This window comes from Pseudonaja textilis, chromosome 1 (assembly GCF_049901715.1).
Source record: "Pseudonaja textilis isolate UNSWEBS1 chromosome 1, rPseTex1.2, whole genome shotgun sequence".
Taxonomy (NCBI): domain Eukaryota; kingdom Metazoa; phylum Chordata; class Lepidosauria; order Squamata; family Elapidae; genus Pseudonaja; species Pseudonaja textilis.
In genome coordinates this window covers 204445888-204461400 of record NC_141990.1, presented here as the reverse complement: position 1 = coordinate 204461400, position 15513 = coordinate 204445888, and the positions used below count along the sequence as shown (strand labels likewise).

At 37.5% G+C, this 15513-nt stretch overlaps 1 protein-coding gene across 1 annotated transcript in view; it reads right to left on the bottom strand.

Moving 5' to 3' along the window:
* Positions 1 to 13855, bottom strand: part of LRP1B (LDL receptor related protein 1B) — a 283941-nt gene extending 270086 nt beyond the window's left edge. The window contains exons 1-4 of the mRNA XM_087925463.1: positions 13843 to 13855; positions 12830 to 12952; positions 8881 to 9021; positions 3881 to 4006 (exon numbers count right to left, since the gene is read on the bottom strand). Of these exons, the coding sequence (XP_087781589.1) occupies positions 3881 to 4006; positions 8881 to 9021; positions 12830 to 12952; positions 13843 to 13855 (403 nt within the window). The remainder of the gene's footprint in view (positions 1 to 3880; positions 4007 to 8880; positions 9022 to 12829; positions 12953 to 13842) is intronic.
* Between the last annotated feature and the right edge of the window lie 1658 nt (positions 13856 to 15513).

Here is a 15513-nt window from a genome sequence, read left to right as displayed (position 1 = left end):
AAATAATTAGGGAAGCCATTGAAATAGAGAAACACCCCCATAAAATGAATAAACGGGATGATACTTCCCACCTACCAGACATCTGGAAATTAGCCCTTATCAACAAATGAGTCCCAGCCACGAAAACCAACACTGGACCCAAAACAACACATGACGCCACCGCCAATCTCCCTCGCCAGACTCAAACCTAAACCCATTCCACAGACGAAAGGCAACCACCGTCTATAAACCAGACCATGGCTGCATCACCAGGTGCTGCACCCCCCAATCCCCAAACCAAGCAAACTGACACATGCCATGAACACATAGCCAGACCTCAAACTTGGAGCCAAACCAAAACCTGGAACTTTACATCACAGCCACCCGCTCAGAATATCACATCACGGAAGTCAGGAGGTTACACCACAAAACCTCAGGATATTACAACATAGCCAATGACCCAAGAGATTACAGCACAAGATCTGGGATGTCACAACAATAGAACTCAGAAGGTCATCACACAGCCCATTACCCAGGTTGTTACAACACAAGAGGCTGATAGACATACATCCAGCACCTCAGCCACACAGGTTCTTATGAAAAAGCCAACCAATCTGCAAACATCAATTCCATCAACCAATCAAGAAACACAGCCAAACAGCCCATTTACAACAGAGCCAGCACACCACACCTCCCCACCAGTATTTATAGAGAGATGGCAGCTCCGATCACGCTTTGCTCGCACAAGCACGAAGCCAAAAGCACCAGCCTGAAGATGGCGAGTGGGACCTCATCGAAATGTCGCCAAGATACTCTCAATCTTACATGGGAAAAGACATGACATATATATATGTCATGCACTGTACATTTTGTTGCAATTTTATATGCTATAAGCTTTTTTAAATGCCATGTCAAATATATATATTACAAATACATATACTGAATAAATCAATTATAATTTTTTTTGAAGATTTATTAAAATTTCAACATTAAAATGTCACTTCAATCTCTTCCTCTTCCTTTCTTCCTCTTCCTCAATGTCTCTATACAGAGAGCCAATTTGGTGTAGTGGTCACCTTCTCTCAGATCTACGAAGGAGGCAATGGCAAACTTTATTTTTTTAAAAAAAAACCTTCCCAGGAAAAAGTGCAAGGATTTGTCCAGGCAGTCTTTGACAATCAGACATGATTGAACAGAAGAAAATAAGACAATGAATGAATGAATGATATGCTATAAACATACTAACAAAATAAAAGTGAATTAGAAGGATATAGAAATATTTTTCCTACAAAAAAAGGAGATATTTTCAGATGATACGAAACTGGGGGGGATATTAAGTACATTAGAATAGCTTTGTTTTTTTAATCTTTATATCCTTGAGGAACCCTTTAAATAATTGTCTCTGTTGAGAATGTCTGCCTTACAGGTTAGCACTGAATATCAAACTGGAACAATGAGAAAAAACCACGAAATATATATTTTAAGAGGGGAAAAATGTAAAGCCCTTCACTTGGGTAAGAAAAAACAGACATGAGTATAGGCTGAAAGGAACTACACAGGACAACAATACATGTAAAAAAACTCTGGTTGTCTTGGTGAAGCACAAGTTGAATTATGAGACAACAATGAGTGTAACTGCAAATAAAAGCAAATGCAGTTTTGTACTGAATCCACAGAAAAATATTGTTAAAACCAAGACACTTAATGCTCCTCTCTGTTGCTGTTGCTCATGCAGTGCCTAGATTGCATCCACTTCTTGATATCATAATTTAGGAAGGATATTGATAAACTGGAGCTAGTATAGTGGAGAGCAACCAAGAAGAAAAAGCAGGAAAAGCCTATAAACTTATAAACCGTTTCAGAGGTATGTAGCCTACAGGGGAGAGGGGGAAGACTGCAGAGAGATATGATGATTGCCTTCAAAAATAGGTACTGCCAAAACAGAATTGTTCAGAGTTGTTCCAGAATGCATAACAAGAAGCAAGGGATTTCGTCTTTGTTGGTAAATCATGAAGCTTTTTTTAACAGTTATAGAATTATTCAACAAGGGAAGAATCTGCCTCAGTAGACAAAAGGATGTACTTCACTGAAAATATTTAAAGAAAGGGTATGTGGCTATCTGGTGGATAACATTAGAGTAGTGGGTTGGACTAGATACTTTCCAAGATCCAACAATTTATAATTATATGATAACTAGAAGGAACTAAAAAATCTTAATTAACAAGCTTGATTCTCTTATGTCTTGAATAAAACAGCAAGAGGAAGTTTAAGATTATATCTTAATTATCTAGTCTTAATAAGCTTGGGAATCCTTATATTTTTAACAAAAAATAAAAATCCTCTCATCAACAATGAAAATGCTAAACTGAAAGGAATTCAGGAAATAGTGAGAAAAAAAAATGTGAATAGACACCATCAGAGTTCTTCATTTACTTATTCACTCACTCACTCACTCACTCTATTTATTTATTTATTTATCACATGTCATACAATGTTAGGGAAATTTACAAATGCTAGACACAATGCTGTCCTAAATTGCTAGTTCATTTTGTTCAGCCCTTGAATGCCTATCCTAGGTGCACTACGGGGATGGGTGTGGGTGGACGAACTAGCTTAAACCAGCTGACTAGTGGCACTCAGGTTGCTGGCTCTTCTGGGCTCCTCTGCCAGTTGCATTTCTCCTTGTGGTGCATTGCCTCATATCTAGCCAGGTCCAATGCTGCCTCCCTGCAATTAAGTTTTCCCCACTGAAGTGATTTATCTACTTGCAATATTGCATGCTTTCAAACTGCTGGGTAGAAGGGGGCTTATCTTGTCTCACAGAGCTGGGCTCAAACCGCTGGAGTGCAGACCAGTTCTGGCCAGCAGTTCTATTGTTATTAAGCCATTGTTCCACAGCGTTCCCTCATAAGGACACAATGAGCAGGGCCATCTCATTGGCACTGATTAGGAAGTACTCTCAGGTTTCTCAGAGCAAGGCTCAGCAAGATCTCAGTTTAATTTAGCTTGATAGATGTGTCATGGTCACAGTTCAGCTAGATAATAATTTTTATTGCAACAAAAATAAAGCCAAATAAAATATTCAGCTTTCCATTCAATTTTCCCTCTTTTAAAATAATAACAATAATGCTTTAAAATCAGTTTTGACTCCTGAAAACTACATGGTCTAGTCCCTGCAGTTTCCTTGGCAAGGTTTTTCAGAAATATTTTGCCATTGCTTCTTCCAAGGGCTTGGAGTGACTGGCCCAATGTCACCCAGCTAGCTTGGTACCTAAGGAAGGACTAAAATTCACATTCTCCCAGTTTATAGCCTGATACCTTAACCAAACTGGCTTTCTCTTAAAATTACATTTGGTTAAATCTATAGATTTTTTCCCCCATCCTTCCAATGAGGCCTACCAATTACTGAGTGTTTCCATAACTACCACCTCTAGCCTGGAAATCTCTTGCCTGTGCATGTTATTCTGCAGAGCTGCCAAGATTAAAATGTGTTATACAGAGAGAATATGGTCAATAATTATTAGGTCTTTTCATTACCAAAAGTTTATATGGCAATTAATCTATGGCCTGATTCATAACAGTATCTCACAACATACCTGCTAAATGTCAAACTCCAGAAGGGAGTGCAGAGGGGAGAAAAACATATGCTTCTACTAGACCAATAATTTGTTAGTCCATATGGACAGGTGAAACTACTTAGTAAAGTAGAGCCAATTAACAAGATTAAGTAAAACAGCACCCATATTAGAAACAAGCTCATTTTATTTAAAATTGATGGTAAACAGTAATGGCTTGGTTTACTTCAAACCAAAATTTTAGATCCGAACATACTCAACAGAGGCTTAAGATCAAACATAGTCACCAGGAAATATGCTTGATTTGTTTTATTGTTTCTTTTTACCTGCACAAGTCTCATTTGATTCATCTTCATTATTACCACAATCATTTGCTCCATCACAAAGCCATCTCTTAGGGATGCATCTGTTATTATGGCATTTAAATTGATTGTCAGGACAACTATGATTAACTGGAAGACATAATAATACCTTTTATATTTAGCAACAACCATTTCAATCCACTGTAAATATGTCTTATAATAAATTGTATACACTGAAAAGAGAGACAATAAAAGTTTAGCATTTTCATTTTTTATAATCTTAGAGCAAACTATGAAACTAGGGATAAAAAAAATATCCCTTTCGATAAGGACACCAGAAAACAAAGGACACAATTTAATATGGAGAAGATACGAACTTTTAAGTCCACGAAAGGCTTAATTATGCTTAACCTTGTGTTGAATGGTATTGATTCTCTATGAATGATTTATATTTTTGATCTCTTACTCTGGTCATGCTAATCTAATTTTTCACTAATGCTTTCATTCCTCATTTAAATGCTTTACTTTCTTCCAATCAAAGCTTTTCTCTCTGTCTCTGTCTGTCTGTCTCTGTCTCTGTCTGTCTTTCTCTCTCTATATATATATGTGTGTGTGTGTGTACCGACAGACACACACACACAGAGTATACACTCAGTAGAGAAATACTATAAGATAGTATGCTAGAAGATGATAATAGAGCCCTCGCAAGAATCCCTACTAGAGATGAAGCTATAGATGGCTTAAAAAGGCTCAGCTTTAGCTATCAGGCTAAGGAGATACACCAGAGAAGCAGACACCAAGAAGACAAATGCCATGTTCTCCAAAGAACCATCAAGACCTATTACATTGGTTCCAGAAGGAGCTGGGGGTTATAATTGCAGATCTACTGTGTAGTCCAGCTGTGCTCTTGGTCAATATTTGGAATAGGAAGGTGACTGAGACTTTGGATAGGATTGCGCACATGTGACCTCTCCTTACCCGTAGACTTCTCTGTGTCCCGTGGTATACAGAGAAACTGAGAGGGATGAAATACATGAGGAGACGTCTAAAGTGCTGCTGGTGGAAGACAGAGGATGAACTCAATCAAATACGGGTAAGAGCTGCTACTAAGGCCTACCTCGCGGTGATTCGTGTGGTGAAGTGTAAATACTTCTCCACACTAATTGCATCTGCAGATAATCACCCAGCGACCCTTTTTAAGGTGAGCTGCTTCCTCCTGGGGAAAAAGGAGATTGAGATCCACCTGAAGGGCGCACTGAAGAATTTGTAGATTTTCTGGAAGACAAAATTGCTCATCTTTGTTCCCAGTTAAATGCTGGCATGGTTGCTGGTCCAGTGGAAGCCCCTGAGGCAGGTTCTTGCCAAGTTATCTGGGAATAGCTTGACCTCGTTGCCCCCAATGAAGTGGACAGGATTCTAGGGAGTATGCGCCCAAGCACCTATGTTTTAGACCCATGTCCCTCCTGCTTGTGAAAGCTTCCCAGGAGGTGACAGGTGGGTGGACTCGGGCAGTGATTAATGCTTCCCTACAGAAGGGGGCAGTGCCCCAGCACTTTAAGGAGGCTGTAGTCTGCCCTCTTCTTAAGAAACCATCACTGGATTCCACCCAGTTGGATAATTTCTGACCTGTCTCCAATCTACCCTTTTTGGGGAAGATTTTTGAGAAGTGATCATGCGGCAGCTCCAGAGATTTCTAGATGAAACAAATTATCTTGTCTCCTACCAATCAGGATTCAGGCCTCAATTTGGGACAGAAATGACATTGGTCGCACTTTTGGATGATCTCTAGCAGGAGCAAGATGGGAGTAGTGCATCCATCCTTGCCCTATTTGACCTCTCGGTGGCTTTCGATACCATTGACCATGATATTCCTGGGGCAGCTTTGGGGAATGAGAGTGGGAGGCTTTGTGCTGTCCTGTTTCACTTTCTTTCTCTGTGGCCACTCTTAGTCAATGTTGATAAGAGGGAAGAGATCCAGCTCTTGCCCACTGCTTTACAGAGTTCTGCACGGCTTGGTACTCCTTCTGCTCCTGTTCCACATTTATATGAAGCTTCTGGGTGAGATCATCCAATATTGAGGTATCACCAATATCCTGATGATACTCAGCTGCATGTCTTGGTCCATGGTGAGTTAAGTAATGCCATGTCCTCCCTTTCACAGCGCCTGGAGGTTGTTAGGGGCTGGATGGGGAGCAACTTGTTGAAACTAAACCCTTGCAAGACTGAGTAGCTCTGGATTTGGGGTTCATTGGCTCAGGGGGAATTGCTACCTTTGGTCTTGGATGGGGTGGCACTATCCCAAACAAACCTGTTGGATAATCTAGAGGTTTTCCTGGACTCAAAGAGCAGGTGGCAGTCATGGCCAGGAGGGCTTTTGCACAACTGTGGGTTGTGCACCAGTTATGCCCTTTCCTGGACCAACGGTCCCTACTCATTCACTCCTGCCCTAGTCACTTCCCATCTTGACTATTGCCATGCACTCTACATGGGGCTACCCTTGAGGAGCATCCGAAAGCTCCAGTTGGTGCAAAATGCAGCAGTGCACATGTATCACCTCTCCTGCGGGAGCTGCATTGGTTGCCAATTTGCTTCTGGGTGCAATTCAAGGTATTGGTTGTCACTTTTAAAGTCCTTCATGGCTTGTGACCAGTCATATCTACCTGACCCATCAGAACAGGTAGACAGGGAATGTTGTGGGTCCCATTCCTGAGGGAGATACACCTGGTAGGACCCAGAAGAAGGGCCTTCTCTGTGGTGGCTCCCTCTTTCTGGAACATCATTCCCCCAGAGATTAGAATGGCTCCCACTATAATAGTCTTCTGGAAGGCGTGAAGACCTGGTTCTGCCAGCGAGCCTAAGGAACCCAGAGAGGAATGGAGCCCATTAAATAGCTCATGTGATCTGCTGTCACCGGGGCAGGGGGTGGGAATTGGGGAGTGATTTTGTTATATTGTACTATATTAATTTATTTACTTCTTTTTGTTAGTTTTTATTGTTTTAAATGTGGTTTTATATTCTGTAAGATGCCTTGAGTCGCCATGGGCAAATAGGCGCCAGTATAAATTCAATAAATAAATAAGATGTACTCCCAACTGCAGTGCAATAACATAGTAACAGCAGAGCCACCAGTAGCAGAAACTGAATATTCTAGAAGATCATATGGAAGAAAGAGAAGGTATATAACATCAGTGCAAAGTGGCTACAAGACCTGAGAGCAGACCATAGACATCTCTCAGAGTAGGAATCAGTCACCATCATAGTAGCAGATATCCAATGGCCTCTCAAGAACTGGAAGAGCTGGACAGCACTTAGCCAAGAGTGGATATATATCTACTGTCTAAAGAAACTTATGCATGGATGCCTAACAGCAAAGATCAATCAGCTGCTAGTAGCATCCTCCCACCCAGACTGATTAACACCAAGGAAGGACAAAGTTGAACATAAAAGACTTCCACAAGGGATCAACTCTATCCAACTATTAGCCAATAATTTTCCTCCTTGTAACATGGAAAGTTCTATCACACATCATGATCACCAAGTTACAGGACCATATGGAAAGTACATGAGCAAAGCTCAGAAAGGCATTGGGACAACACCAGAAGATCAAAACACCAATTGCTCACAGATAGAGCAATCACCTAAAACTCAAAATCTAGACGGGCCCATCTGAGCATAGTCTGGGTTGACTACCACTCAATCCTGCATAAATGGATCTAGGAATGCTTAGTGTTCTATAGAGTTAACAAGACCACTAAGTAGCTTTCTCAAGAACTGAATGGAATTCTGGAAGAGAACACTGGAAGTCAATCCAAGACAGCTTACACAAGTGGTCATCAACTGGACCATATATCAAGGTGATGTACTGTTTCCACTGCGGTTCTGCAAAGGCTTAAACCTCCTTTATCAGATAATCACAATAACTCTCATATGGATACAAGTTCTAGAGTGGAATTACCACCAATGTACGCTAAGACACCATCTTCTACATGGATGACATCCAGTTGTATGTTAAGAGTGAATGAGATATTGACTTGCTGATCTACCTGACATGGCTCTCTGGTGAGAACATTGGGATTTTATTTGGACTGTAGAAGTATGGCCAGATGGTATTTTAAAATATTTAATTTCAATTAAATTTGAACTTAAAAGCATTTTGAAAAACTTTTTCCATAAAAGTAAACAATAAAATCACATAATACCCCCAAACCACTGTGACAAAGTATTAGGCATCACAATCAACATTTAAATGCAAGTTTGAAAGGGTTGAGAAAGGAGATGAATACTTGAGTGTTAAAGCGTTTGAAGATTTTTTTTTTCCCCATGGGGTAGGAAAAACAAGGTTCTGAAAATGTATGTTTGATCTTCTGGGAAAGAAGATCTTATATATAACACTATGGAACTACGCTATCTCTTCTCATTATAACTTTTTAAAAAGTTGGAAAAAATTTAAAACTTCATGGAAACAAAGATACTACACACGGTTGCTGTCATGTGTTACATAAGTAATTGCCATTTCTGAAACATCTGAAAAAAACAATACTATTGTTTGTATTGTGATTTCATTTGGCTTATTTTAACAAGTTATAAAGCTGTAAAAAAATATCCTTTTCCAAACCTATGTCTATTTTTCAGACTCCTTAAAATATTACCAAGAAGCATTGAAATATCTAGCAATTTTCTGCAAGTAATTCTATCCTCAGTATATTTAAATTGATTATCTTCATTTACAAGCAGAGTTTGCCTCTGGCCCAGCAACAAAACAAGGTCAGAGGGCATTTGATCAAAGCAAACACATTAGATTTTTAAATCATTGGCATTATTAATGCTCTGAAACAATACTCTTCCAGTAGAATATAAAGCTAATGCACGTCTATATAGCCCAATAATTACATGATTTATTTTCATGTTTATTTTATTTTCATTTCCTTTAGAGGTTTACATTTTTGAATACATTATATTTAAACTCTCATAACAACAACTGAAACAAATAGAAACTATAGATCATATTATTCACAGATACATACAACAAATGTCTGAATGTTCATCAGAGCCATCCAGGCAATCATCATCACCATCACATTGCCAGCTATCTTGGATGCAGTGTTTGTTCCTGCATTGAAATTCACCCACTTTGCATAACTTAGGTAATACTTCTTCAGAATTAACTAAAGGGACAAAGATACAAATAAGACACATGAGTGTTAATGGAAGCCTAATTTTTTTTCAATGAAGATTTTTAAATATTTCAATTCTTAGAAAATATTCCATATTCAAAATAGTTCTATTTGGTGCTCTCTGTAAGCACATATAGCTGACTTATTTAATGTTTTCAGTGCTATCTTTTTTATTTTGTTTTTACTTATTTGTTTATGTCCATGTAGGCCTCAACTTTCAACAGTTTGCTTAGTGACCGTTCAAAATTATAATGGCACTTTAAAAAGTGACATGATCATTTTTCAAACCTATGACTTTTGCAGCATCCTGATGGTCATGTGATTTACATTTGGATGCTTGACAACTGATTCACAATAATGATTGTAGTGTCCCATGTCATGTGATCACCTTTTGCAATCTTCTGACAAGCAAAGTCAAAGGAGAAGCCAGATTCACTTAACAACCATGTTACTAATTTAACAACTGCAGTGATTCATTTGACAAATATGACAAAAGTCATAAAATGTGGCAAAACTCAACATTTTTTTCAGTTAGCAACATAAATCTTGGGCTCAGTTGTGGACATAAGTTGAGGACTACCTGTATTAGGTAACATTTTCCTATCAGGTTAAACTTTTGTCAAACTATTGCTATTTTCTTGAAGGGTTACACAGAGTTACTTCAGAATATGACAAAGATAAACCTCCAGGTGGCCTTAACTATTCTCTGAAAGAATGCAAATGACCAGCTGTCTGCAAGGAGTATAAATCCTTCCATTCCCTACCATCCAGTCACAGTTGAAGAAGCTTCTTGGATGAGAAGCAAAATGTCTTCAAAGAAAAACCAGAAAATCCAGTTGCCTCTTGAAAAAGCACTTTTGGGACAACCATGACCTGAAAATCTCCATAGACATACCAGCATTGTCAGATCTGTTAATGCATGTTCTTCTCTTTGGCACTGAGACCAGGATATTAGAGATACTTTATGCCCACACTAGTGGGAGCGCTAGTGTGAGTATAAGCGATTGGTGATGGTGAACATTGTATTAGACCTCAGTTTGCTTTGTTTTTGTTTTATTTTAATGAAGCATTCACTTTTGGTGTTGGTGATGGTGGTCACCAGTAGGTTTTTTTCAAAGTATAGAAGCATAAACAATCCAGCAGTAAAAAAAAAACACACTAATTTTGACTTCCTGTTTTAAATCGCTGTTTAACCACTTCTGTCTTCAATTTTACAAATTCTTTCTCTTTTTTAGGGTGTTCTCTCTAATCATAAAGTTAAAAAAAAAAAACCTCTCACCAAACCGACACACTTTCTCTTTCCATTCCCTTCCATTTCGGAGCTGTCCCAGCTTCAGCAGCTTTAATGGCTGCCTCTTTGCTGCCAGCAAAAAGAGCTTCTCCTGGATCTACCAGGGACTTTGAGGTGTCCCTGGGATCAGCAGGATGTGCTCTTTACTTTCTCCATCTCTTTGGGACGGTTTAGGTCCAAGAGGACCATCCAGCAACAAAGATATCGGCGGCGATCTTGGATCTTTGAGATCACACGTCGTATGACCGCGACGCCAGCCTCGCCCTCCACCAGTAGGTTTTTTTAAAGGCATATGGCATCCATATAAATTGGACCAATCAATCTGCTATTCAAGAACATGGAAAATATTAATATTATAATTACTTGTACACTGAACAAGATATACAGTATGTTCCTCAAATTAAAAATAAATATTTTGATTAAATCATGTATGTGGTATTTCATCTTCAATTTAGTTTGGTTTTAAAGTAACTTATGCAGCAACATATCTTTAAATTTGTTTCACATTAGCAAACATATTTGCATTACTAAGATATTAAAGGGAATGTTTTTTCTTTATTCATGTTACCATTTGTGCCATTTTACATACATTACAAAATGTGGTGGTCTCTTAGATACGTACTGATTCATCCAATAATTAACACATATGATAAAAGTAAAGATGCTCTCAAGTTGAGCTCTTCTGGTAAGGACGCAGACACATCATTGTAGTTTTGTGCGCAATAATATAAGCCCATTATTTTTGTTATTTTCTACAGGCATTTTTGGAAGTATTTATGCAGTATGTTATGATATCCCAGGTTTCTTGGAAAGAATATGATGCATATGAAGGCCAAAACCAGATAAAGAATTGGCAGCTGTGATTTCACATTGATATGTATAAAATAATGATGTTAATATTGCATGGGACAAATAGGTCAATTTGTGTTTAACTGTATAGATCATAAAAATATAAAATCAAAAAGGCTAAAATTATAGGTATGTTTATTATTTATTTTACATGATCACAAATTTCATGAAAATTTTAAGATATTGGGAAGATTGTATCCCAAATAAACCCCCTTTTTATGACTCTGTAATCCACGGGTGTCAAACTCGCGGTGTCATGTTGCCATCATGTGATGTATGACATTTTTTTCCCTTCGCAGAGCTGGGATGGGCGTGGCTGTGCTTGCTGCATCCAGCCTATGGGCCGCCAGTTTGAAATTCCTGCTCTAATCCCTTAATTTGGGTAGAGTCAATGAGACTGGATGGACCTGAGCATTTACCAGGCAGATGCTCGTTAGACTGTATCCAAAGTGAAGGGCGGGGGGGAACACTTCAGCTATCTTTTTAAAAATATGTAGGAAGAAAATCCTTAAGAAACTTGTTCATATGTAAACAGCTATTTTTGGATCTCACTGAGTCCAGCTAATGATGACTGAAAAACATACATCACAAAGAGGAGTTAACAAGCATCAATGAAATAGTGAGTATGTCAACAGTTAGACAATATTATCCTTTCTTCACAACATATTTACAAGCCAAGAGGGACACAGTCTCAATAAGGCCATGCTGTTGTGTAAAAAATAAGGAAAGGGGAAAGGGAATCTCTTCAAGTCATTTTTCACTTCAGGCAGCTGCCTGGATAGATTCCTATAGTTTGCCTTTCTATTGTTTCCTTCCTAGGGCTGAAGATTAACTTGCCCAAAATGACTTTGAGGTAGGAGTAAAAACTCACTTTACTCTACTTTCTAGCCTGATCCTTTCACAATAATCCTGTTTAAATAAATCTAGCTCTGAAAGACACACTGACAGCTTTAGCTTTTGAAAAGAAAAGGAAGCAATACTGCTTTTCACTTTTTTTAGGTCAGATTATCTAACTTAAATTACAATTGAGGCAATTTAATCTTCATTTTATATTATATTATGTATCTAGTAAGGTGGGGTTCACCCATCACAAGTTTTGTTGGTTCTGTTGTGTCTTACTGCGTTTGCCCTAAAGCATGACGTCCACAACTTGGGGAGTCTCCTAGATTAATTGCTATTACTTAATGGTAAGAAAGAGGCAGTGTCCAGGAAGTCTTTATACAACTCTGGCTGGTGCCCCAGTTGCTTCTCTATCTCAATCCTTTTTACCTTCTCATTACAAGTAGAAGAATGCTGGAGGTGAGCAGAAGGATTGTGGTAATGTTATAAGCAGAGCAAGAAAGCTTTTTCAGTCTCATTATTATTATTATTACTTACTATTATTTTAAAAAGATTCTTTGTAAAAAAAAAAAAGTTTTATACACATGTGAATTTCTCATCTATAAGTAATTAAGCAATTGGCATTCGGAATTTCTATTACATTTCTCAGAAGGATTTCCTTTACATCATATGAAATCCCAAGAGAATGAAAGCCGCTTAATGCAAAATGCTGGGCTTTTTATCTGCTTGATGCTTGTGAATCCTGCCCTTTTTATATTGTATAGTTATTCTCTATCTTTCCTACAGAAGAAATACAAAATTTTCTCATAAAGATCATACACTTGCAGGTTGTACTGTTTTCCTCCAAATGATGATTATCAGCACAAGTGCACATTCTGCCTCCAGGTATCGCTAAACACAGGGTGCCACAGCCTCCATTATTAATACGGCATGCGTTGTCACCTGGAATTAAAACAAAAAAAAATAACCTTAAATAAAAATATCTCAAGCAACATGATGAAAAAGTGGGTACAAAATTCTCTACAGACATACTGTTTGGATCAGTGTACTTTCCTACAGTCTTATCTTTTACACTTGTAATTCACAAGGAAACACTTTATGAATCAAACTTATTTATTTTATTTGAACCGCAACCTTCTTCTTTGTCCATGATCAGAAAGACATATCACATTTTGTACAAAGATATTTCTTTTTTTAAAACAGACAAACAAATCTAACTAAACTTTGTTATAAGGACCAACAGAACAGGTCGAAGGGGTTGGTTTATACTTCATAGAGATTTCAGTGGAATCATTTGATGAAAAGAATTTGATGAAAAGAACGACTAGGGGAGACATGATAGCAGTGTTCCAATATCTCAGAGGCTGCCACAAAGAAGAGGGAGTCAAGCTATTCTTCAAAGCCCCTGAGGGCAGGACAAGAAGCAATGGGTGGAAACTAACCAAGGAGAGAAGCAACCTAGAAATAAGGAGAAATTTCCTGACAGTTAGAACAATTAATCAGTGCAACAACTGGCCTCCAGAAGTTGTGAAAGCTCCAATACTGGAAGTTTTTAAAAAAGATGTTGGATAACCATTTGTCTGAAGTGGTGTAGGGTTTTCTGCCTAGGCAGGGGGTTGGACTAGAAGACCTCCAAAGTCCCTTCCAACTATTCTATTCTATTCTATTCTATTCTATTCTATTCTATTCTATTCTATTCTATTCTATTCTATCCTATCCTATTCTATTCACAGGATGATTAAGCAAGAAGATCAAATTTTCAGGCCTCAATATACCCTCCTTCTGCCTGCAGCTGCTGAGGCATTTCCAAAGATGAATTGATGCAAGCATACCATCATATAGCATGCGTGCATAAATAAATAAGCAAATATATCAAGGAAAATGGAATGCATTGCTGATTCATTTACATTCTTGGTTCACTTTTTTATCATTTTAAGTATGATAGAATATTTGAAAAATGGAGGACAATTGACTTCTTAAATATGTAGTGCAACATGGAAAATGCAATGTATTATTGCCTGCCTTCATTGAGAGTTTATAGTGCAGAAACATACACCGAAATGCCATCAACATCTACGTTTTTAAAAAAATTATGTACTGTATGTTGCTGGTGTTTTCACTACATTCTACCTGAATCTATTTTATAGATTTGAAATTGACATTTCTGTTCTGTTCTTAGAACATCTAAGGAATTTGAAGAACAATCTTTCATACATGTAAGTCACAATATTCAGGCCAAGTCCAATAATGTTTTTCTTTTTTGTCCCCTGAGAAAGAATATTTCAAGAGCATCAGTGAAAGTTCAGAAGCAGGTCTAGTATTAGTTTGACAGAACAGCTAAGCCTGACTGAAAGCCTTTCTCATTGTTTTGGAACTTGCCCAATTAATTCCATAAACCAAATGTTGGGAGAGACCTTAGATATTTACAAGCTCCTTAATACTATTTAGCTTAACTATTTAGCTATTCAGCACTGCGTCAATAAGACTTAATTTAGATTGTTCCATTCACCATTGACTATTAGTGTGAAGCACAGCTGCTAGGTATATCCATATTGATTCAACTTTATTACTTAGCCTTAGAATCAATATGACTATCAGAAGCTTCATAATAGTTTTTAAGCAACACTGATTGCGTTTTCATATTCATGAATTTATTGCTATTCTCTCAAACATGATCAGTGTGAGACACAAGTACATGTCTGTATACTTGCTTATATTCATCCCTTGTTAATTTTGCTTTACTTTTGTATCTATCTTTCTGCCATCCCAATAATGTTTCCCATGTTCTATCTAAAATTAAATTCTATGTTCATTGAACGAAGGACCTGTATCACATTCTTTACTAAAAAAAACACTAGTATTGTGGGGATTGGGTTTGTTTGTTTTAACTGTTAGACAAGATGCCCTTCCTTCCAACACACATTCACATAAAAAAATAATAATAAAATAAAATAAGCGTCTTGGGGATTGCAGGAAAAGAAGGAAATAAATGAAGTCAATCATCCTGCCAATTGGAGAACCAAAGGCATTGTGTAAAAATTCTTCATGACTGCAACCAACTAAATTCCAGTCTATTTTCAAAATTCTTTAGATAGCACAGAAAAAGGCAACTCAGTATTTTAAACCTTTGACTCATTCTCAATATATATCTTTATATCAATATTTTATATACTGATGAATATTGTATTAACAAACCAAAGAAATAAGAGAAAATACAAAAATAAAAGGTCAATGCTGTGTTTTTGAATGGTTGGCTGTAACTAAAGTGACATCTGTAATTATCATTATATGGATATCCAGCCCAATAAATATAAAATAAAATAACAATCAGATCTAAAAAGCAGCAAGTACTGTAAATTTGAAGACTAAGTGCAGTAAAGCACTATTTTTTTCGGCATGTGAAAGTTATCCAAACTAACAACACTCAATATTCTGACTGTAAGAGATTAAAGAAAGTTTTATATTTTTCTGAAAAGGGAATTCCGCTGAATAAGTCTCACTCC